Source organism: Vidua macroura, chromosome 1, assembly GCF_024509145.1.
Source record: "Vidua macroura isolate BioBank_ID:100142 chromosome 1, ASM2450914v1, whole genome shotgun sequence".
Classification (NCBI taxonomy): Eukaryota; Metazoa; Chordata; class Aves; order Passeriformes; family Viduidae; genus Vidua; species Vidua macroura.
Genome location: NC_071571.1, coordinates 2,920,285 through 2,943,803, shown reverse-complemented (window position 1 = coordinate 2,943,803; position 23,519 = coordinate 2,920,285). Strand labels below are relative to the sequence as shown.

Genomic DNA, 23,519 nt, shown 5'->3' with positions numbered 1-23,519 from the left:
CCAAGCCCTGGCCTGAGCTTAGGACAAGTGGCCCAGGGCTTTGAAAGCCACGACCCCTTGGGAGGGACACTTCACCTGTCCCCAGCTCCTGCCTGCCCCTGCTTTTGTGGCCATGGTTTCCTTCCCCCCTTCACAAACAGTTTTTCCATGCAACTGGGTCACCTTTGAAAGTCAGCAGAAGTGGAGTTACTTTGTTTAAAATAAAAACATGTATTTCTATCACCTCAGGAGTTGTTTCTCTTTTGGCACAGGGACCCTCTGATCCTCCCACCTCCTTTTATCAGCATCTTCAAAAGAGAAAGGGAGTTATAATTGCTTTCTCCCCTCACCACAGAAGCAAGGGAGAGGCTGCTGTTCCCCTCCACTGGCATCCTTAGAAGAAACATGCTTTGAGCAATCATTTATTTACAGAACAAAAATAACATCTGGATTTCAAAGGGCAGAGCAGTTCAGAAGAATGAGGCTCTCTCCTCCTCACTCCCACCCCCTGCTCTGCCTCTCTCCTCATTCCAGGGGCTTCTCCCTCTCTCTGAGCTTTGTTTTGATTTTGCCACAGAACCCCAGGGTGGTTTGGCTTGGAAGGGACCTTGAAGCTCCTCCAGTGCCACCCCTGCCATGGGCAGGGACAGCTCCCACTGTCCCAGGCTGCTCCCAACCTGGCCTCGGGCACTCCCAGGGATCCAGGGGCAGCCAGAGCTCCTCTGGGCAGCCTGTGCCAGGGCCTCCCCACCATCAGAATGAGGAATTTTCCTAATATTTAATCTAACCCTGCCCTCTGTCACTTTGAAGCCATTAGATATCCTGTGGAGAAGCAGGGAGCAGAAAAATGTGAAGAAACCAGTAAGTTCCACAAGCCTGATTTCTTCCAGCTCTTTGATTTTTGCTTCATTTTCTGGTTCCTGATTGAGCAGAATCCTCTGAGTCCTGTCCCACAAAACATCTCCCCCATCCCATTCCAGCGATGGAAAAGCTGAATTTTCTGTCACATTAACCCCTTCATTGCTTTAAAGCTGATGAATTGGTGTCTTCAGAGCCATTGGCAAAGGTGGCTCAAATTCCCCCCAAAAAAGTCCACAAGTTCTTAGTAGGGACAGACTAATTAACAGGCCTGTTTTCATTAAGGCTAAAAATGCACCTGCAAACTGCCACATCCCCACTACTCCCTGCCAGGCTGCTGGAAAGGCACCTTTGGGATGTGTCACATCTCATTTCACCACTTCAGCACACAGGTTTTGCAGGAAAAGCCTCTGAGAGTCCCTGAAATTAAAGAGCAAGCTTCTTAAAGCCACAAGGAGATTCTATCCCAGCCTCCTGCAATCCCCTGCTTGGATAACTAAATTTCTATACATGTATTTATAAATATGTTTCTACACTTCAGCTGATGAATTGGCCACAGGGATCACTGGAGGTGCCTGCAGAAATGACATGATTGATCAACCTTGTTTCTCCTATAATCAATAAATTCCAAACACTGAATGAAGGCAACCATTACAAAAAAAAAAAAAAGCCATTTATTAGATTTATGTACATATATACATATACATGCAAAATTATTTTATACACATTTACACAGGTTCAATTATTAATACAGTGCAAAAATGTCTAAAAAGGTACCAGCCCACCTTCTACAAACTCAACAGGTCTTTGGGAGAAAAGGGAAAAAAAAAAAAAAAAACAAAACAGAATTACCAGCTTCATAAAGTGACTAAGCACTGACTAAGCAAATCTGGAAATTATTGAAGTTTATTCTTTGCCAATTTGCTTGTGCTGAGCTGCTGGGTGAGAGGAGTTTCCAAAAGACTTATCTTGCAAAGTGACAGAATGAAGAAGATGCAATTCAAACCACATTAACCAGTTTAAAGCTGAAAAAAGGGATGGATTTCTCTTTGGGGATTTGATTCAATACAGGAAAAATTCCACATTATGAGTCAGATTTTATCTTCTCAAACTGCAAGTCATTCTTTTTTATCAAATCTTAAAGCACTGAGATCAATGTAAACTATTCTATTCCTCTTGCTGTTTTGCCAGGAGAAAATGTTTTAACTGTATAACTACTGTGTGAACATGGGATAAATACCAAATTAAAAATAAAAATAGGTCAAATTCAGTGTGCTCTGCCTCACCCTGGAACCCCAACTCAAATCTATGAAGTGTACACAGACAAATCCATGTAGATTCCTTAATATGGTTTACGCCTATTACAGGAAAATAGAAGGTTGCAAATGGATTAAGACCAGCACCAAAACAGAGCTTTGTCACTGGGCAGAAAACACCTGAAGATTCAGCCACATTCCCCAAAAATCCACAAAGCAGAAAACTAGAAGTTTAGGCAAAGGCAGAATTGAACCAACTGATCTGGTTTGATTCTACTGAAACGTTTTTAGGAAAACCAATCCAAAGAAAGCTGAATTTAACCTTTCTCCACTCTCTGTTAATTGCACAATTATCCAGACACGCTGTGCTAGCACTGCTTTGCAGAGCTGTGGCTGCCATCCCCTGGCTCAGGGATGGATCTGTTTCAGGACAGAGCAGCTGGATGCTGGGGAAGCATCAGGAATGTCACAACTTTTCCCATCAGCTCTGAGGAATGCCCTCAGGAAATGCTCTGTGTGCCTCAGGCTAGAGCAGGGCTGGCTTTAACCAAGCCCAGGAGAAACAGGAAAAGCTCTTTTGGACTCTTTAGGATAAAAAGGCAGGAGCAGGGAGTTGGCTCCTGTCCTGAAGTCCTTTTCATGAAGATTTGTCTGTCTGTAGTACAAAATGCTTCATCCTTTCCCCACAGGAATCCAGTGGGTTGATATCCAATTTATCCTCCTGGAAAACACCACCAGTCACCAGATCCATGATCCTTAAAGTGTTAAGTTTCTAGTGTCAGATTTTTGGGGTGTTCATTTTTCAGATTTTTTTTTTTTTAAATTTTTTTTTAACTTGTAATCCAAACTCATGAGTTCCCTGCAGTCTCCAGAAGTTTTTACCAGGGAAAACTGGGAGTGAACAGGATGAAAATTAAGAGCAGCACAAAAAAAACCCTCACATCTGTGGGGTCACCTTGGTGTCTCAGGGACAGTGGTTGAATTGTGGCTCCATTTCTCCACTTCCACTCTGACAGAAAACTGGGATAATGACAGACAAACTTGAATCCCCTCCCTCATAACAGAAAACCTTTCCCTTATGGCACACAGCTCGAGCTGTGTCCTTAAAATGCCTGGCGAAAATATTCCTCCATCATCCCTACCAGACTATTCCTTAGAGTTTGGAGGTTTTTATCACGTTGCTGTTACAGTAAGTGCAGAGAAAAAGAAATCCCTGCATTTTCCTCCTGGGAAAAGCTCTGGCACTAAGTCCCCTGATGTCCTAGAATGTTGTAATGGGCTGCCCAAGGATGCTGCTGCTGCAGCCAGCTGCATCCAGAAGTGCTTCCAAGCTCCAGCACCACAAATTTCTGGTCTGATCCTCGTGTTTGATTTCCCTGAGATTCCAGGGAAACTCACTGAGATAAAAAAAAAAGACAACTCTGCTGCATGTTAATCTCTTTGCAACCAGAGGTAGAGACTATGTGAGAGGAAAAAGAAATCTTTGGTGAAAGAAATGGGGATGACCAGAAAAGAAAAAAAAAAAAAAAATGGAAACTTTAGGACTGTAATTCCACAATAACATACCCACACTTCTCTACATCTCAGATTGAATCTCTACAACCCCTCAAGGACAGCTGCATCAAACTGCTATGCATTTTTTTAACAGCCAGCCTAAATTATTCATCTATGCCCTAAAATGCCCCTGTGCACCTGGATCCATGACAGAGCAGAACAGCCAGTGCAGCAGAGGTTGGGAATTCCAGTCCCCTACCCCAAAGTGCACACCCAGAAACTCATCTGAGTGTAAGAATTCACCTCCATTACCCACAGGTGTTTTACAGAACAAAGAGAACCTGCTCTTGCTTTCCATTCCTGGAAATGGCTTTCTACTCACCAGCTACTCATTTTGTTAAAAAAAGGTGAAGGAGTCAGTGGCCTGTCATAAATAGGCTTGGAAGATTTATTATCCATACAGGCCAAGCAAAGATGGAATTGCCCTTATCCTAAAAGTGACCTTAGCCAAGGAAACAAAGGCCACAAGAGCTGACAGATCACTTACACCCACTTGGATTATTTTCTGCTGCCCCAAGCATATTTGCAATTAACCCATGAGCACACACGTAACTGCAATGTGCTGTTCAGCCAAGGAGATATTTATAGACTTTATGGTTTATAAAAGAGCCACAGCTTTTCCCTGTCCTTCCAAACTTAGAAAAATGATCCTGAAGCTCACCCTCAGCATTTTCCCACTGATACTGCACTCACCTAATTACAGCAAACAACCCCTTTACTCATATTTACCAAGACAATCTAGAGACAAAAATGTTGCCCATCACTTTACCTTTGTTTTACTACACAATTTGAGTATTTGAAGCAGCAGGGCAAGACTGACCTGCCAAGCTGTCACAGAGCCAGTGAGACAAATGGCAAAATGCTGCCTGGATGGTGGCAGCCAAGGAGGAAAAGCCTGCTGATGGTAAGAACTTCCATCTGTGGTGACACCTGACAAGCTCCACCATGCACCATGTGAAATCCAGCTGCACCCCTTGCTGGGTGCTGGACACAATTACAGGATCCTGCTTATCCCAAGTTGCTTGGAACTGTTCTCCTTGCAATAACCATTGCCATGGATGACTAAAAAACGCTCTGAGCTACTTTTGGCCAGGTGAATACAAAAAAAAAAAAAGGAGTTGTAAAAACAGAGTAGCAAACCCCAAGTTTTGGTTTTTTTCATACGCCACAGTCAGGCTGCTTCTCCAGGAGCTGCCTTGTCAGGATCTGATAAGAGGAAAGAGAAGCCACTCCTATGTGGAAGGAGATTTGCCAGAGGTTCCTCAATCCATACAAGTAGATGTTGCATGAGCAGACACAGAAAAGGAGCACAAATGTCTTCACCTTCCTGGCTGAGCTGTAGAAGAGGTACAGGTAACACTGCAAAAGGAGCAGAGAGGGAGAGTTAGCACTGAACCCTGCAAAAAACCAAGGATCCAGCTGGGAATTGCTGCCTGGGACCCATCTGCTGAGCATGTGAAGGGCAAAACCCTCCCAGGAGAACATGAAAAGCTCCCACTGCTGACTGAGGAGTCACTTTTTCCCCTCAGGCAGTGACAGATCAGCTCAGGTCACGATTTCCAACTGTGCTGATGCCACAGGCAGAGGTCAGCACGTGGAAAGCGCTGCAGGTTGTGCACAGGCACTTTGGGAAGAAGCTGCTGTAAATCAAAAGGAGAAGAGAGAACTCTCCTTTATTCAGCTTCCCTGGCTTCAGGTACTTACAGGGAAAGAGGCAGCACACAGCCTTTCTTTGTGAAAAACAGCTTGCATCAGGTACTTAAATCTAAATTCATCTATTAGATCTAAATTCATCTATTAGATCTAAATTCATCTATTAGATTGAAATAAATCTATTAGATTGAAACAAATCTATTAGATTGAAACAAATCTATTAAATCTAAATAAATCTATTCATCCCAAAGCCCTACCACGAGCAAAGGTGCAAAGAAGCCAAAAGACACTAAATTGTATCATAATACAACAAATAATCCCATAAAGACATCAAAGTCTGCAGATAGTGGTGCCCAAACCATGGTCCAAGTGCAACAAAGGTAATGAATACACTGTAGGCACCAGTTATTCCTAGAAACAAAACTGCAGCACCTTTCTGCAATGCCAGGCTAAAAGTTGAAGATTTTCCAGCATATATTGCCCTCAAGTTAAAGGCTGTGGAATTTTTTAGGAATTCAAGGAGCCTTTCAAGAAAAACCAATTTGCAACATGTTGTGTTTTCCTCATTCAAACTCTTCTGTGTAAGGTCAGAGAAAATAACCCCATTATGGAAAAAATCTAAGGAACCACCAGGATTCAATGTGATTTTTCATGTAAATTACAGCATTTTCAATAATGCTGCTGTCCAATATTTGCTGAGTCCTCAAGGTGGTTGTGCTGCAAAAGCCCATCACGAAGTCTGACACTGACAGGGAGATGTGTCCATCCCTTTGGGAAGAAACCATCTTTGGGATGGCATTTATCCATCACACCCAGCCCCCCCTGACTTGTCAGAACATGGAAGCACTGAAAAAGCCTGCAAATGCAATTCTCCAAGGGTCAAAATGTGCCTTGAGCTGCTTTTGTGCCACTTCACTGGAATAAATCAGTGGAATGACCTAGGTAGGATATTAAAAACCTCTGCTTAGCTAGAAGTTAGTCTGTCTTGTGAATTGTAACAGCAAAATAATCAGCAAAAAAAAATTTTATTTGCAGTTAACATACCTGAAAAACACAGGCTAGAAAAGGTAGAAAAAAAGCTATCACATTTCCAATGCCTTCATGGTCCTCCTGTTGGGATTAAAGAAGTGACAAGTACGTCAGGCAGAGCTTTTAGCAAGTGCTGCTTGATATTTGAGAACATTATAAATATAGAAAAGAACCTCTTAGCCCAGTTTATGTTGATTGACTGTAACAGTGTTAAACACCAAGATCAATATCATTGGATAAGACACCAAGAACTGAGGCTTATGTGACAGTTCCTGCTAAATAAAACTGTGTCAGGATACAATCAGGACACTTTTTTTCCCCCTTTTTTTAAAGTTGTTTACAGACTCATGTTTATTTAAAAAAATACAGAAGAGGATCTAAAATAAAATGCAAGAATGGAGAAAAAAAAAAATCCAGGCAGCCTGGTAAGAATAAAATACTTCTCAAAATTTAAACTTCTCTAGAACAGAATAAAATGCAGAATACTGGGATGTGTACAGCAAAATACAGAAGGTGTAGCAGGTGAGCAACCAACTGCACATTCCCTGGAGAATCAAAACTCTTCTTGTGGAAAGATGTGTGCACAGCTAAGGGGCAGAACAGCCACCCTGGAAGTGGGTACCCAAAACCTCTCTGCCTTTCACTGACTCTCAGGTCTGGGAGCAATCAGGGTTACCTGAAAGGAATATTCTGCCAGGTGAACTCCTCGGATGAGGTTCAGAGCTCCACACATGATGTTCAGAACAAGTGACAGAATCCCCAGGGCGGTCACAGGCTGCATTCTGTAAGTAGGGACTTGAAATGAAATGAAAACCAGACATTAGTGGAAGTTTGCACTTTTACTTTCAATCTTTTAATAGAAAACACCACAATTACCTTGTGTGGGTTTTTAACACTTTCAAAACCTTTCATGCTTGCTCCAGGGAAGACTGATTATGAACAGAAACTCCTTTTTTTTTGTTGTTGTTGCATTGCAGTATTCAGTTCTTCACACATCCAGAAATCATCAAGAGCTCTGAAGCATTTTTAAACAGGTCAGCAACAGATTTTTCTTGACCTATTTGGCATCAATGCCTTCTACTATGGTGAACATAGATAATTCTTTGTTTATTCCAGCAGATGAGGATGCTCAGCACTCCTCACAGGTCAGCAGAAAAGCCAGAGGCTTTCACCACCCAAAGGTCTGGGGAAGAGCTTAGATTTCAGCCACCCATCAGAGCAAGGCAGCAATTCATCTCCTCCTTAACCAGCAATTAAACATTTCTTCCCACTGGCAGCTTGAGGGTTCAGGCTGCCCCCATTGCACAGGTAGTGAATTATCTGCCTCCTTCCTTTCTCACCTTCTCTGCTACTGCTTAACACCCACACTGCTGAACAGCAATTCTGCAGGATAATCTCATTGATACATCCCTAATTAAGGTCAAAGTAATTACCATAAATGTGTGTTTAGCTTTGGAATCTGCTGCCTTTAATTCAGGCTTGGCCAAGAGCACACCTCCAGTTTTCCTGCACTTGTTCAACAACAGATTCCACACCTTGATCCTCACCCACATTTCATCCCTGCCCTTGGATCACCACAAGTAGGACACTGTCAGTTTAATCAAAAATGATAATTTGCAGCTCAGATATCAAATCCAGATCTTCTCCTGTACCCAAGACACAGGAGAGAATGAATGAGCCCTCCAAAAAAAAAAAAAACCATCCAGCCCTCAGGATCTTCTCCCTATCCTGCCTATTACAGATAAACTGCACCCCTGGCTTCCTTTAGAGTGACAGATGGAACACCACAACAGCCACCACAAGGTTTCAGAGAGGAAAACACCTCTGCCTTCTCCTTCAAGCCCGATTTTGATAGATGGATGCAAAAAACTCTGCTGCCAAATTAACAGAGGGATGTAAAGCACCTTTCATCCATGTCCCTGTAATTAATTTGTCTGGCATGCTCTCACACACCCATAATTTCAGCTCCAAAGGAACTGGATCAACTCAATTTGATGTGTGTCACTTTAGGGAGCATTACTGGATATTACAGACAGAATGGTGTAACTCTGTCACTCCAAGGCAATTTGCCTTTTCTTCTGCTACACAGTGACATTTACAAAGAACTTGCAGCAGCATCTTTATTCATTCACTGACCCCAGAATTCAGTTTCCTTCTATTTTTTCCTGCTATTCTTACTTCCTGCTTTTGATTAATTAAATAATGTTGCAGCTATATATGTGTGTAACTCTCCCACAGATATTTCCTAATAAAGACTGTTGCTCAAATTCTAAGGTTTACTTCAGAGGTATAAATGTCTCTCAAACAAATTATAATTATCAAATACAAATGTCATTCATTGAGCAGAACCCTGCAAACTACACGTGCCAAGAGTTCCCAGTCCCTAGGGAAGAACAATGTAGGTCTCAATATATTGCTTCTGCAGCATGAAATATTATGTAAAAGTTACATTTTTTTAGTCCAGGAGGATAAAAAGAATTGCTGTCACAGATGCAAGGGAGATTAAAACATCCAGTTGCTCAGGGTTCAGATTCTGTGAAAACTTGCCTTGAAATGATTTGCTGCAGAGATTTATTTGTGCTGTTAAATTCTGAGGTTTAACTCACAAACTGAAATTGCACAGAGAAGTGAGATGGGTCCTGCTAAGGGAAAATTATTTCATTTCCTTGGGTGAAGTCAGTCATATTTTTATAAAGAGAATTTCATACTGGAATGGCCTATTATGTTAAATAAGGGAAAATAAGAGAAAAAACACTCAGTCCAAGACAGCACCACTCTGCACAAGCACAAATAAACACTAATTAGGCTTCACAATGATCTGACTCTTCAAGCATAGAAGTTGTGCACTTCAGAGCACAAGACCCAGAGAAACGTTCTGGGAGCTGTGGGTGATGCTCCAGCAGGTTTGAACACGTGCAGGATAACTGCAAACACCCTCACACAGTGAAGAAATTAAAACCTCTGCCCATAAAAGATTTTCTGGCAGAGGCCCGTGGCTGTTTCACTGGAAGGAGACACCAGAGTGTGCAGCAGCTTGGATGTGCCTCCTGCAGGCACAGCACAAGGTTGGACACTGAGTCACTCGCTCCGAGCTCTGCAGAAAGAGCGCCAGGAGTGAGAAATGAAATCGCACTGCACCAGCCTAAACTCAGATACAAGCACACAAAAGGCAGAGAGTGAGACAGCTTCAAAAACAGCCCCTTCAAAAGGCCTCTGAAGGACTCCCTGTGTGCCTGTGGAGGATGAAGAACACTCACCAAGGGGAGCTGCAGGATTCACCAGCTCTCTCACAACACCAGCGGCACAAGTTGTTCTGCTGCTTCCCAGAGGCAGCTGTGATGTGCAAACTCCCCCTTGCCCACAGAGAGCTCCTCAGAGCCCCCTGTGCCCTGCACACAGCCCCAAGTCCTCTGAGCAGCACCAGCTGTGCCCACACTGGCACCAGAGAGGCTCTGAGCAGCAGCCAGGGCTGTGGGGGTGCTGATCGAGGGTACAAGGGAAGGGTTTTTGTAGCCAGAGTTGGGCTGGGTTTAGTCAACAAAAGGAAAGAACAAACAGCAGAAAGAACGGAAGTAAGAAGGGAAAAATCTCTTGTTCTCATGAATACTAACAAGGACAAAGCTGCCCTGACTTTTCTGGCCCTTTTCACAGCAAACTGAAGGGCCAGAGGATGAGCTCACCCAGCTCCAAAGAGGTCAGGAGCAGCTCCAGCCACGTGAGGAAGGGATGTTTGGATCATCCCTGGATCCATCAATCTGCACCAGGGAGTGCAGTCACAATTCAATCCTGCTCTCCTGCAGCCACAGCATTTCCAACAGCCTCTTGTAGAGCAGAGCCATCACATAAATAACATTAATATGGAACAAACACTATGCACACAGCTAAACTTAGAGCAGCAAAGTGGGATTCAGCTGGGAGGGGATGATGAGAGGAGAGAGACACAAGCCAGGAAAGCTGACTCCAGTGGAGGCAAACAGATGATCATAAACATGATCCTTAAAATAAAGGCAGAACAATCTGTGAGAGTATTTGGGTTAGACCAGAGAGAACAGCCAGAAATAAAAAGCCAGATGGAAAGTAAAGGAAAGCAATTAGGAATAAGAGGGAAGTGAAAATATATTTCTGATCTGTGGACACAGACTAGATCACAAATATTTACTGGCACTGAAGCTGTTGAAAATTTAAAAGAAAAAGTGCAAAGAATTTCTAAGCCCTGTCAAAACATGAAAAGATTTAACCTTCAAGCACAGTTCTGAGGAGCACTCACAAATCGGACTGGCAAATAAAGTGGTTTCCATTCTATTTTTAATTCCTCCTGGCCAGTGCCCTTCCATACTCTAATTTAAAATACCTATGTCAAATTAGATTCCAGCTCATCTATCAGAAACAGTAAGATTGAGCAACTGGAACTTAATTTTATTAGTCTTTCATAAGCCAAGAACAACAACAACAAAAAAAAAAAAAAAAAGAAAATACAAGCTCATGACACTCCAGCTGCATTTAAACCACCATGCTAATAGGATTAAAATAGAGAATGGTTTAGTGGTGGACTTGGCAGGGTTTGGTTTCTGGTAGGACTCAATGATCTGAAAGGTCTTCTCCAACCTAAATAATTCTATGATTCCATTTGTGGAGGAGGTAGGCAGGACCTTGACTGTGCAACTGAAACACAAGTAAGAGGTACCATTTTATAAAGAATTAGAGGTTGGTACTTCAAAAGCAAGTAAAACATCAGGTTTTGTTATAAAAAAGGCCTCTGTGATATTTATACAGATACACAAAGCCTCTTTCAGAACTTTAGTCAAATGGATTAAATTTCTGAAAAAATAAGGTAAAAGGAAAAAGCAAAGAGGGGAGAACAGCTCAAGCCAGACAATGCAGGAACAAGAGGTTACCCTCAGCTCATATTTTTCTCATCTTCTTTTCTCTCAAGGCTGAAGAAACTCATTCAGACTGTAACTACAGATCTTTCATAATGAGTTTGCAACAAGCAATGAATCACCAGAGCTTCTTTAGAAATTTGAACAAACAAGGATTTGAAGAGAAGAGAATTCCACATGGAAAATATCAAGCCCAGCCTATGTTTTCCATACAGAGAAGAAGCTGTAAGGCTGGAAAAAGACTCCACAGCAGTCCCCAAAGCTCTGCTGCATACCTGCTGCAATGTAAAGCCCATATGTTGTTTACTATGATGGAAAAAGCCTTTTTTGGTTTCACACACACGATGTAAATAAACATTTCTTGGTACACAAGGAACCCCCACGTGTTTTTCTGCCACGTGCTGTGGGCCATAATTCGTGACCAAAAAATGAAGCACAGCAGATTTGTCCATCGATTTAAATCTGCCTGCCAAAACAAAATTGGCTTTTGAAGTAGAAAAAAGAAAATAGCAGCCTCAGTGTTGGCCCCTGGGGTTGCTGCTGCAAAAACTTAAAAAATGCTAGGAGAATTGAAAGTGCTAGCTAAGTAAGCAAAGCAGTGCTACATCCTTAGCACTGAGTGAGCTGCCAACAAATGCTAATAACACCAAGCATGTAACACTATAAAACCAAGCAGCAACAGACTTTTCACTGCTTGCCCGTGGACATAGCTGCCAAGACTTTGAAAGGATGTGCTGCTTCAACCTTTCTTCACACTCAACATCCATCCACATCCAGAGGCTGAAGGAGAAAGCAAAGGGCTTAAAAGTTGAGAAGAACTCAGATATCAATGAACTTTTCAGACAATGGGGTTGACAAGATGGAAACAGATTTTGTAGGTTGTAATCATTGTTTTTATCATTTTACTCATGTTTTCCTGTTTAGTTAAGTATCTACAAAAATCCATTGGGGAAGTCTTCATAGTAGGAAAAAACAGGGGAGTTGTGGGAACGTAATAAACCAGGCTTTGCCCTGGAAAAACCTACCAGAGAGTTTTCCCCACCTAGGCTGAAAGAGAGGACTTCCCCCATGGTGCTCTGCAGCGCTATTGCCAATCTACATTAGAAATCTGTCTCGGTTTGAAAGGACAAAACTGCCTCAGGAAGGCAGAAGCATCCCCTGAAATGGAAAAATGTAAAGCCCCCTCCCTCTGAATTATTCTAATTTTATTTCAATTCCCCCATTGGCCAGTTCACCCTGCTCACCCCAATTGTTCATCCCTCATTCCCTCTACAGGTTGCTGCCCTTTGCACCATCCCTGTACCCTCAAGTCACTGACCCCACCCCACAGCACATGGTTGGGTCTTTGTCCCTGATCCCTTTGGCGTGGTGGATGCAATAAACCTTTGCTGGAATACATCACACAAAAACCCTTCCTGTCCTTCTTCCCCTGAGCTCTCTGTGGTGTGTGTGTGTGCATGGACTTGAAATGGCTGCTCTGGTGGCCTTCCTCTGAGTGCCTTCTGAAGGAGATGCTTCCAGGGAGGTTGCAGCATTTCTACTGTTATAGATAAACATTACAGTATTGGCTTTTTGCAAATATTAAAATAGATTTTATATGTGTAATGCTAAAGTAACTTTGTTACCATTATATAGTTTTTATTTCTGTTGTTAATTAAGCTTAGACACAGTAGTGAAATAGCTCTGCTTGTGTTAAAATGCCTGCTGGCATGGGATAACACCCAATGAACACAGGATGAAGACACTGCTACAGATCTGCCAACCATCAGCACTCACCCTCTGAAGACAGTGTGCACTAAGGCCCAAAAACTGGAGGTGAAAAAATGGACTAAAACCACAACCAAAGAATGTGCATGCTCTAAAAATGTGAACCCAAGAAGAAGCCAGGCTAAACAGCTCTTGGAACATGTAAACTAGTTTGGGGAAAAGCTTCCTATGCATAAGGATCTATGAATATGCAACAGGTTGATGTAATTAAAAGGCATTTAAGGGGTATCCCCAAAGATAACAGGGTGCTCTTGGTTCATGTGGGAATCCAGGGCATCCCTGTGGCTGCCCTGGAAGGTCTGGGACCCTGGCAGGGGGTCAGGAGCCCCCCTGTACAGAGCCCCGAGAGACACTGCCTCTGATCTCTGCCCATGGAAAAGAGTTTTCATTCTTACAGGATGAATTACAAGCTCTGAGTGTTTGCTATAAGTAGTAATTAGTGTGGCACGGGTGCAAAAGTAGAATTTTAGGATTCTAGATAAGGGTTCAAAGGGGGCAAGATGGAGGAAAATTGGGCGTGCCTTGTCCTCTTTCTTCTCCTTCAGGCCCTCCATGTCTCACTGTGGTGTTGGCATTTTTCTGTTGGTTTGGGCTGGGGACACACTGTTCAACATGGGTGATGGATTTGGCACGTTATTGTGAATACAGCACATGTATTTTCTAGTCTAGAATGTTTGTAACACCCCACTGAGGGGCAGAGCCCCCACGCTGCCCTGCAGGACAGACCTGCTGCAGGTCAGAGAGAAAATATTTTAGACAAGAAGAAATAAACAACCTTGAAAACCAGCACAGACAAATTACAACTCCTTCTTTGGCAGCGGGGCTGAAAGACAGAGACTTTCTACAATCTCAGGAGCATTTAAATATCACAGATCCCAACAGTTTCAGTGCCAAGATGCCCCTGGCTGTGATAACATTTGCTCTATGCTCCTTGTCTCCTACTGCCCTTCATTAAACCTTTTCCATTTTCACAGGAGCGAGCGCCTTTTTTCACATCTACCACCCTGCCACCTGGCAACAATGTGCAGGGTGAGGAAATCTCCTGTCACCTGGTGGAGAAGTAACTTACCAACCTCCACATGGCCTCCTGCGTGCCCTCCATTGCTCAGCCCGTTCAGCAGCTCCGTGGCCTCCAGCTGCAGCTGCACTGGGGGCTGCAGCTTCAGCTCCTCCTCCACCCTCTCCCAGCTGGCCCTGGCCCGGGAGCCACGGCTGCTGTTGAAATGGTGCTTCACCTTCTGGATGGTGTTATCTGAAACAACAGGAAAAGCTGCTCAAGTCACCTCTGAAAGACTGCTTAATTAGTCCTTAGCGTTGTTAAAACCTTAATTGTGGTGGTATTTTATTGTATCACGGCGTTCTCTTCGATTGTTTTCATTTCTTTGTTTCATTTCTTACTGGGTTCAGGCATGACATTCCACTGCTGGCTAGGGAACAAAAATACTTTTTTTTAGGTCTTTTACAGCACAGAAAGGTTTGGGATGGAGGGGACCTTAAGGATTATCCAATGCTACCCACTGCCACGTGCAGGGACACCTTCCATTATCCCAGGCTGCTCCAAGCCCTGTCCAGCCTGGCCTTGGGCACTTCCAGGGATCCAGGGGCAGCCACAGCTTATCTGGGCACCCTGTGCCTCCCCACCCTCACAGGAAAGAATTTCTTCTAATAACCACTCTAAAAAAATAATAAAAATAATCTATAGCTACCAAACAAAACATTAAAATCTTGAGCATCAAGAGCATCTTAGATCCAAACACAGGAAAGAAGATGATTAAATTAATAAATAAATAAATAACCACACAGCAATATTAGGCACTCAGTAACTTAATGAATAGTAAAAATTATTTTTAAAATGTATTTTTTCTTTGAAAAATGAGCTCTATGCAATTAAAAGAGAAATTCCCCAACTCCAATTCCCCTACTCAAGTTAAAAAAAAAAAAAAAAAAAAAAAAGGAGCAATGTGATTCTCAATATGAAATTACATCCTGGCTGTAACTTGCCCTGCAGGGAATCCACCCAAAATCCAAGATGGCTCTAGAAGGAGCTTTCCTAATGGATTTCTCAAGTTTTTAAGACTGAGTTTAACACTGTTACTGAAATCTGGACTGAACAGTGCAAACACACTGCAGGGTATTATTCTTTCCCAGAAAAGTTTCTCACTGCAAGGGAATTGTGTCATTCAAAGGTCTGAGGTTCAGTAGAGCAGCTGCTGCTTGGCAAGAAAACCAATTATTTCAGGTGAAAAAAGAATCACTGGGCATGGTTCTGAAGTATTCTGACTCCAAGTCATTCCAGAAATAAAGCTGCCCACAAAAATCTATTCTGTCTCCCTTTCTTCCTGTAGTCATCTGTCCCTGCTTGTCAGATTTTTTAATTAAATTAGAAAGTGTCTGAGATATCAATTTCTTTTTTCTTCTCTGCTTGTTCATCAATCACCACAGCATTTTGTTCATAATAGATGAACTCCCAGGAACTCCAAACCAAATATTTCAATAGTTTAGGGCATTAAGATCTCCCCCTCCTCCTCACATGCAGGCAAAGGCACACCCAGAGTCACTTTTATCATCAGCCTTTAGCCAGGAGATGTTGTTGAACACCATCAATTTGGCAGAGAGAGGATTTTTACTATTAGAGAGCAAAGTTACAAACCAAATTCAATAAAAGCATATGGTCTGGAAGCTGAATTGATGCTCCTTGTGTTGTAGGAAGCAGCAAATTCCCAGCGAAGCTCTTCCAGGAAGCAGAAGGCCATGATGGTTGAGTAGCTGCTGGAACAGATTGCCATGCAGGCAATATCCCCAGAAGAAAGGAAACTGAAATAGAAATTAAAAAAAAAAAAAAAAATCAATCACATCAACATAAAAAGGTGAAAGTCCTGCTGAACGTGAGGATGAAGCTGTGCTGTCTGTCAGAACAAAATGTACAGACTGAGCTGAGAGAGCAGACTGCAAAAAAAAAAAAAAAGGGATTTTTGTTGTTGTCAAAGTCCTGCAATCCCTGCAGATCTATTTTTTCTTACACAATTATTTATTCTTAACTCATCCACGATGCCTGAGCACAGTGAAAAGCACAACACAGACTTTATTAAATTGGTACATCAGTACAAATCGAGGACATTCTTTTCCCAGGCTGGCTTTAAGTCACCTTAATAAAAACCAAGGTGGTCAGAAAACTAATTTTGAAAGAAAATGCAGAAAAAAAAAAAGTAAAAGCAAGGAAGTTTGTTCCCAAGAAGCAGATGGGACTCCTTGCTTCCCTTGAACATGGCAACATCATATTAACAGCAAGAAATATTTGCAGATTTGCACAACCCAAGATTTGCAAACACTTCCTGCTACATCACAATAAAAATTCTACTCTAAAAGGGGCTCCTCTGACACTGAATCCATATTTTATTAATATAAATAAAACTTTCATTTTATATATAAATAAACTTTTATGTATATAGAAATAAACTTTTATTTATATAAAAATTTCCACTTGCAGATGGTCCAATCCTTCCAGGAGATTTCTCAGGGATATCTTCCCTTGCAGCCATTTGTCAGCAGGAAATCAGTTTAACACCCAAGTTTTGAAACTGAACAGTTTGTCTCCTTCCTCCTGTTCCTATATTTTACCCCAACTTCATTTCCCTCTCACAGTTTCCATTTCAGCGCATTTTTATTTATTTGCTGTACTGCGGACTTGGGATTTACAGTTTTGCTTGGCTCTGCCAGCCCCAGTTCCACTGGGGAGCTTCCCCAAATTCCTGCTGCTTCCCAGCTGAGATCAACACCATGCCTGCCTAAAAGCACCTTTTCCAAGTTGTCCATAATTTATGGCCTTTTTGCCACGGATCCAATTGCACTGCTCTCATTCCAGAGGCAGACCACAGCAGATTAAAAGCAGCAGGACTTGCTGGCATCAAAGGGCACAAGTTTGCTTTGAGTGAAAAGGAATTGAGATGAAAATCTCTGCTTTTCTGACTGTCTCCGTGTAAATTCATGTGTTTTTAAACTACCACAGAAAGGGATGCTTAGGGTCACTTAAAGTTTTCTTCCATTTGCTCACCAGAAATGCAATGACAAGCTAAAATTCACTTGTTAAATGAGTTCAAACAGATTTCTTCACTTCTTTCTCTGTAATGTCTTTAATAAATTTCTTCTCCTAAACTAAAATCATTCCAAAGCACTTGGATGCTTTCTTAAAGGGATTTGTAGAAATCCATGATTCTCCAACTGCTAAGAGTAACAAGCACTGCCCATTTTTGCCACACGAAATGAAAATTAACATGAGCAAAACATATATAAATAATAAATATAAATATATAGCTAAATATGTAAAAATATTGTGCATGTATCTATAAACATGCAACTAAATGTGTGTGAATATTGTGTATATATCTATAAATATATAACAAAATATGTATAAATATTCTGTATATATGTATAAATATATAACAAAATATATATAAATATTGTGAATATATCTATAAATGTATAACAAAACATGTATAAATATTGTGTATATATCTATAAATATATAACTGTATATAAATATTGTGTATATATCTATAAATATATAACTAAATGTGTATAAATATTGTGTATATATCTATAAATATATAACTAAATGTGTATAAATATTGTTTTTGTGTATGTATATGTAAATATGTATAAATGTATGTGTATTTATATGTATAAATAAGTGTAAATGAAATCTATGTAAATATAATACAGTATAAAACAAGTAACAGTTATGTAAGTGTATTTATATAAATTAACATACAAAATACAATATATGAACATACAAAAATATACAAATATATAACTAAGCACATGCTCACTACACTGAGCAGGAACTGAGGAATGAGGCTTCAAAATCATTGGAATTCACACCCTAGACAAGCAATGTGGGATTTCACACTGCAATCAGGCACTGCAGACCACACCCAGGGTATTATTTCAATATAATCCCGACCCCCAAGAGCAATATTTTAGAAATTAAAGCCATAAAAACCCCCCAGCAAGGCAGAGCAGGGACTCACTGGATGCTCAGGTTACGTCCTTTCGCCGTGCCCCGACTGGGGTACCGCGCCAGGATGGAGGACAACGCCTTCAGCCTCTTCCTGCACTCCAGAAAGTCCTGGTTGAGATGGAAATCTGTGGAGGCTGAGAGGGGAAGCCCATCCCTCACCCTCACCACGCAGGCAAAGAAGATCATGGACATTCTCCACGGGAGTATTCATGAGGACAACCTGGAAAGGAAAGGTTTAAGTCAGCTCACTGTGAAATTCCAGGCAGGGTGAGAGTGAATTCACCACTGGAGCTGAACAGCACCTCTGGTGACACCTCTGCCACTGCAAGGCAACCAAACTGTTCTCAAAACTGTGCCCAATTCTTGCCTCTGAGATTAAAAGGTGAGGCAGAAGATTTGATAGGGCAATTATCCACCTGAAAAATATTCCTGTTTTCCCTGCTGCTCTGCCCAAAGCATCAGAAAGGCTGAGTAAAGTTCTCACAGGTGTTTGTGGAAGCTGCTCAGCCCCACTGATGTGCTGCACCTCCACTGGAGCTCCAAAAAGCTGCCTGAGCATGGCACTTCTCCATTTTCTAGTGTAACACACAAATCCAAAAATAAATTTTAGGCTAGAGCCCCTCAGGTTCTTTTTACAGACTCACCTAGGGCTAAATACAGAATAAAAGTTGCCCTCTCTTGACTTCTTCCTCTTTAAGAGGTCACAAACTCCTGTGGAAAGTTATTCTTGGGCTTCACCTGGCATAGTCAGAACATGCAGAGATGTGTCCTTCAGACATACCATGAGGATCCAGGGCACGGTGTCAGAGGATTAACAGCACTTCCAATCATCTCTGAAAGAGAATCAGAATGAACTAATTAAAAATTAGTTTAAAAACTTAATTAATTACCTGCATTTACATGCATATTTACTGTCGGATCCCCTGTGAAGTGGGAAAACATATCCTAGGAAGTGTTTTGCCTGAAGGAAAACAAACAACTCATTTTCGTATCCAATATATTCATTTCCAGACTCATTCAAAGATGCTGTGGAATGATATGCAAAATATTTATGATGCCCCAATCATAATTTTTTAAAGTTATATCCGTAAAAGAGCAGTTCTAAATCAGCAGGTTTTAAGGAATTATCACAAACAATTCAAGGAATTTAAAAAAAAAAAGGAAAAAAGGAAAACCAAAGGCATTTACTTGGCTTCTGGCAAACTACCTAAATAAAGCATTGAGGAAATAAAAAGAAGGGAAAAAAACACTTTGTGAACTCAAACTTTTGATAGAGAAAACAACTGCTTTGACCAGCCCTGTATCACACAATTCATTAGGATGCTCAAAGTGTCTTTGAAATGTGGCTCATCAGGACGAGCTTTTCTTGTCTGAGAAGTCCAGAGAGCAAAACCTTTTCTAAGTCAGGCACCACAAACTCTCCTGATGTCTGATAAGGGCTGAGTTCTTGCCACAGGCAGCACTAAGAGGGTCTCATTTCTACCCCACAGGAACCATTCCCACAGAAACTGTGGGAACCATCCCTCTGTCCAAGGTGCCAGCACATAAAAGCAACTGCAATTATCAGAGGACAATCATCAGAGGAATTAGCAGAAAGCACAATGGCACAAAACTTGTTTCCTTAGAAAAGCAGATTAAAACCACAGAAGATCAGACATCTCTTGAGAAGTGTTATCTTGAACTTTTTAAATGGAGATTGAAGAGTTAGATGTGATTTTTTTTTTCCACAATCCCTCTCACAGTTCTCTTCCAGCTGTCATTTAAGTTGTAAAAGCAAACTAAGCTCACAAACTCCAACACGCATCAGAAATCACAATAATTGTGATTGTAATAAATCAGTTTGAAAGATCCCATCAATCTTCAACGTGCCCATAACCATTGATATAACAGTGCAGAAAATTTTCACATGAAAGTTAAATAAACCCAAAAAATGTGAACTTAACAGAAATATTAACTTTAACACAGCCAAATTCTAAGCACAGTTGCTCAGAATTGCAGTTTTAGAGTGAAGGGTTGGTAATGCTGATGAAGTTTAGCTCCAAAATAACTCCAAAACAGCCAGAAGATGATCAGGACAATGAAAAAGCACCAAACTGAGAAATCAAAGACATTTCCTAAAACGTACCCAGCCCATGAAATTATTCAGCTCCCTATGCCACTAACAGCAAGAGTTTAAATTTAAATATCTATATTTGTTACTAATCACCAAGGATAACATCACCTACAGTTAACCAACTGCACATAGAGAGTTTTCCAACTTTCCAAGACGTACAAACCTTCCTGCTGCAGTGCCTAATGCTGTCAGCTGCCCATCACAGGGATCCTTTGGTCTGGGAAAGAAAGATCAGGTGTCCACCAGGAAAACTTCCAAATTAAATGCCAGACTTCACTGGAGAAGGGAGTCCACTCTCCTTCCTCAGAAAAAAGAGGGTTGGGTTTTCCTTTTGCTTTGGCCCAGCCCTTGCTACTCTCCCATCAGATGATGTTCAGAGCTGTGCTGTTTTGGCAAGTGACAGCCACCATTGGCACTGCCCTTGGAATTTTAACTACTCGCAAGGCGGTTTTGCCACGTCACCTGTGACCAAGCACAGAGTGTCACAGCTGACCAAGGTGTGCACGTAGGCACGGTGCTGTCACTGTGTCACCCTGCCTGCCCTTTCCTCCTGCAGTCTCTCTGTTTGCACAGCCATCAGCAGCCCAAAGATCTGGCACCGCCTGGACGTGGCAGCTCTTTGACCTTGGCTCTGAACTTGGACAATGAACTCAAGGCTCTGCATTTGAGTCTTGCAGAGTTCACAAGTGATAACATCATGGCAGCACCTGGCACAAAGCAGAGCCTTGGGAAGCATTTCAAGCAATTATTTCAGATGAACAAGTTCTAATTTAGAACTGAAGGAAACAAAGTTGTTTTTTTTTTCATTTCCTGAAGCACCTGTACGTGCAACAATGCTTCAGAGTAAAACTGCCTAGTGCAAGACACACAGTAACAGCCCCAACCTCAGAATAAACAATTCCTCGGTGTATCTAAGTGACCTGGAGCACAATTCCCCCTTCCCTCACTTCTCAGGGAGCAGCCAACTCTGCCCTGGCTGAGTAGGGATTATCAAGGCAGCCTCAATCAGACCTCCTGCACTTCACTGCGTGTTACACAAGCTCTTCTGGATAAGAAGATTACACCCAACTCAGCAGGCCACACTTCCCCAAATGCTCAACAAACTCCTGCTGTATTGGCTGGACTTAGAAAACAATCTGCTCAAAAGGCTGTGAAAGCAAATGCAAACCAGCTGAGACTTCATAAGGGAGATTATAACAAAAACTTGCTTCTTTCAGAAATTATCTCACCATCAAAAGCAGGTTTCATTCCAAGAATGGCACCCTGCTCCCAAAATATCTGACCAGGATTTCTCTCAAGAATTCGCTGTCTCTCCCTGTTCAGACATATTTTCCTGCTCTCTAGAGGTGTCCAGCTTCAACCCCATCTGCTTTGTCCAGTTCTCACCTTCCTGCTGAAGGAAGAGCCAAAAGCTTTAGATGTTCCCACAGCCCTGAAGCAGAATATGAAGTTTTTTGGACACATGACAGCTTTGGACACATGACATATGACCACAACTATTGCACTAAAGCATCTTTCCTCGGGCAGGTGATCTCCAGAGGGAGTCCTGGACAGCTCCAGGTGGGATGAACATGAAAGAGATTCAGGTTGACTCATCAAACACAAAACCTGAGCTGCAGCTCCAGTGCTGCTTTGGGGCTCACCCAACAAGGATGTGGCTCATGCGGGAGATTTATCACATCCCTGAGGGATCACAAAGTGGATTTTATCTTCTTCTCAGATATATTAAAAAAATCAAATCCAGAACACTGTTAAATTTCTCATTTTCTACGACTGCACCAGTATCCACCTGATCCTTCCCAGCTGATCTCCCTCCAGGCCCCCAGCAGTGCTGAGCAGCTACAGACACCCCAGACCCACTCTCCAGACTGAGCACTGAATAAAAGCAATTTGAAAACGTGCTGCTATCTCAAAATTTAACACAGGATTTGTGCATATCCAGAGCTTTTAGGCTCCCATAAATCCTACAGGCTTACTCTTATCCCCAAGGGGAAGCATGTGGAAAAAACCCTTACCATCACAAATCTGTCTGCACACACTCCTGTGGATTACCAGCAATAAAGCACACACAAACCTCCAACCCCAGCACCCAGCTCCCACATCAATCCCACTATTCCAACAGACAATCCTCCAAACCACACTGCAACAACTCTGTGATGCTCTGAGGCTCTGCCCCACCTTCATCTCTAAGAAACACCAGCCACTTCACCTGTTCCCAAATATTCACCCACCCCATCCGCCTGAATCCTGACACCTCCACAGTCCAGCAGCTCACCCTGTGCCTTCACCAGCCCACCTCACTAAGGACCCATCCCACCTCCATCCTGTTCCATTGTACGGAACTACCCCCCACTCACACCTCTCCACCCCCGCATTAAGCATCCTAAAATCCCCAAAATAACCCCCGTCCCACACTCTTCAATAAACCCGGGCACCTTAAAGCAAACACACCCGTGCCCCCACTCGGGGCTCTGCTTTGTGCCAACAAGGCCTTCCACACATCAAGCACACAGACACCCCAAAACCTTACCCCCATCCCGCAGCTCCCAAACCCTCCCGTTATCCCTGCTCACCCCAAAGCCATCCCCAACCCACCCCACGCCTCCTCCTCCTCCTCTACCCCTCAAGCACCCCAAGGAACCCCCAAACCCTATATCCTATATCCCAACACACACATCCCCGTGCTCCCCACATCCCCAAACTCCCCTCATCGCCTTCCCAAGCATCCCAACTCCCCCAGACACCCCCAAACCCCAAGTTAACCCCCGTCTCTTCCCGGTTCGCTCCCCCAACACATCCCGGACCGCCCCGCCCCGGGGACGCGCAGGGGACGGGGGCACAGGAGGAGGATGAGGAGCGGGGTCAGTGTCCCCCTGCCCAGCCGGGACCCTCCGGAGCAGGGTCAGTGTCCCCCTGCCCAGCCGGGACCCGCCGCCGCTCACCTCCCTTCCCCCGGCGGCCCCGCGGCCTCGCTCCCCGCTCCGCCCGCCGCCGGCCCCGCCCGCATCACCAGCGAGGAGCGGCGGGAGCGGCCGCGCGGGGAGCGCCGGGACAGCGCCGGGAGGACCGGGAGAGCGGGCTGGGAACGGGGCTGGGAACGGGGATAACGGGGCTGGGACCGGGGAGAGCGGGCTGGGAACCGGGCTGGGAACGGGGAGAGCGGGCTGGGAACGGGGAGAGCGGGATGGGAACCGGGCTGGGAACGGGGAGAGCGGACTGGGAACGGGGAGAGCGGGATGGGAACCGGGCTGGGAACGGGGAGAGCGGGCTGGGAATGGGACTGGGAACGGGGAGAGCGGGCTGGGAACGGGACTGGGAACGGGGAGAGCGGGCTGGGAACGGGGCTGGGAACGGGGAGAGCGAGATGGGAACGGGGAGAACGGGCTGGGAACGGGGCTGGGAACGGGGAGAGC

General features: G+C 43.3%; 1 protein-coding gene across 2 annotated transcripts; it reads right to left on the bottom strand.

Moving 5' to 3' along the window:
• Positions 1-1,488: 1,488 nt before the first annotated feature.
• Positions 1,489-23,076, bottom strand: SEC22C (SEC22 homolog C, vesicle trafficking protein). Of its 2 annotated transcripts, none has more exons than XM_053996725.1 (8): positions 23,049-23,076; positions 18,638-18,826; positions 18,004-18,213; positions 15,627-15,790; positions 14,046-14,228; positions 7,006-7,124; positions 6,345-6,410; positions 1,489-5,006 (listed from the first exon to the last, which is right to left on the bottom strand). In XM_053996725.1, exons 3-8 carry the CDS (start codon positions 18,183-18,185, stop codon positions 4,806-4,808), a joined length of 915 nt encoding a protein of 304 aa, XP_053852700.1. In that variant the 5' UTR covers positions 18,186-18,213; positions 18,638-18,826; positions 23,049-23,076; the 3' UTR covers positions 1,489-4,805. The 2 variants fall into 2 exon arrangements, with proteins under 2 accessions (XP_053852700.1, XP_053852709.1); XM_053996734.1 differs by having other exon boundaries at positions 18,775-18,826.
• Between the last annotated feature and the right edge of the window lie 443 nt (positions 23,077-23,519).

Bases quoted from the DNA above. Each gene is read 5' to 3' on its own strand.
- SEC22C (XM_053996725.1), bottom strand. From the start codon at position 18,185: ATGTCCATGATCTTCTTTGCCTGCGTGGTGAGGGTGAGGGATGGGCTT. The intron at 14,229-15,626 runs GTTTGTAACTTT...CTGTTGTTTCAG, and splicing joins ATATGCTTTTATTGAATTTG to ATAACACCATCCAGAAGGTG. The intron at 6,411-7,005 runs GTAACCCTGATT...TAATCCCAACAG, and splicing joins TGGCAGAATATTCCTTTCAG to GAGGACCATGAAGGCATTGG.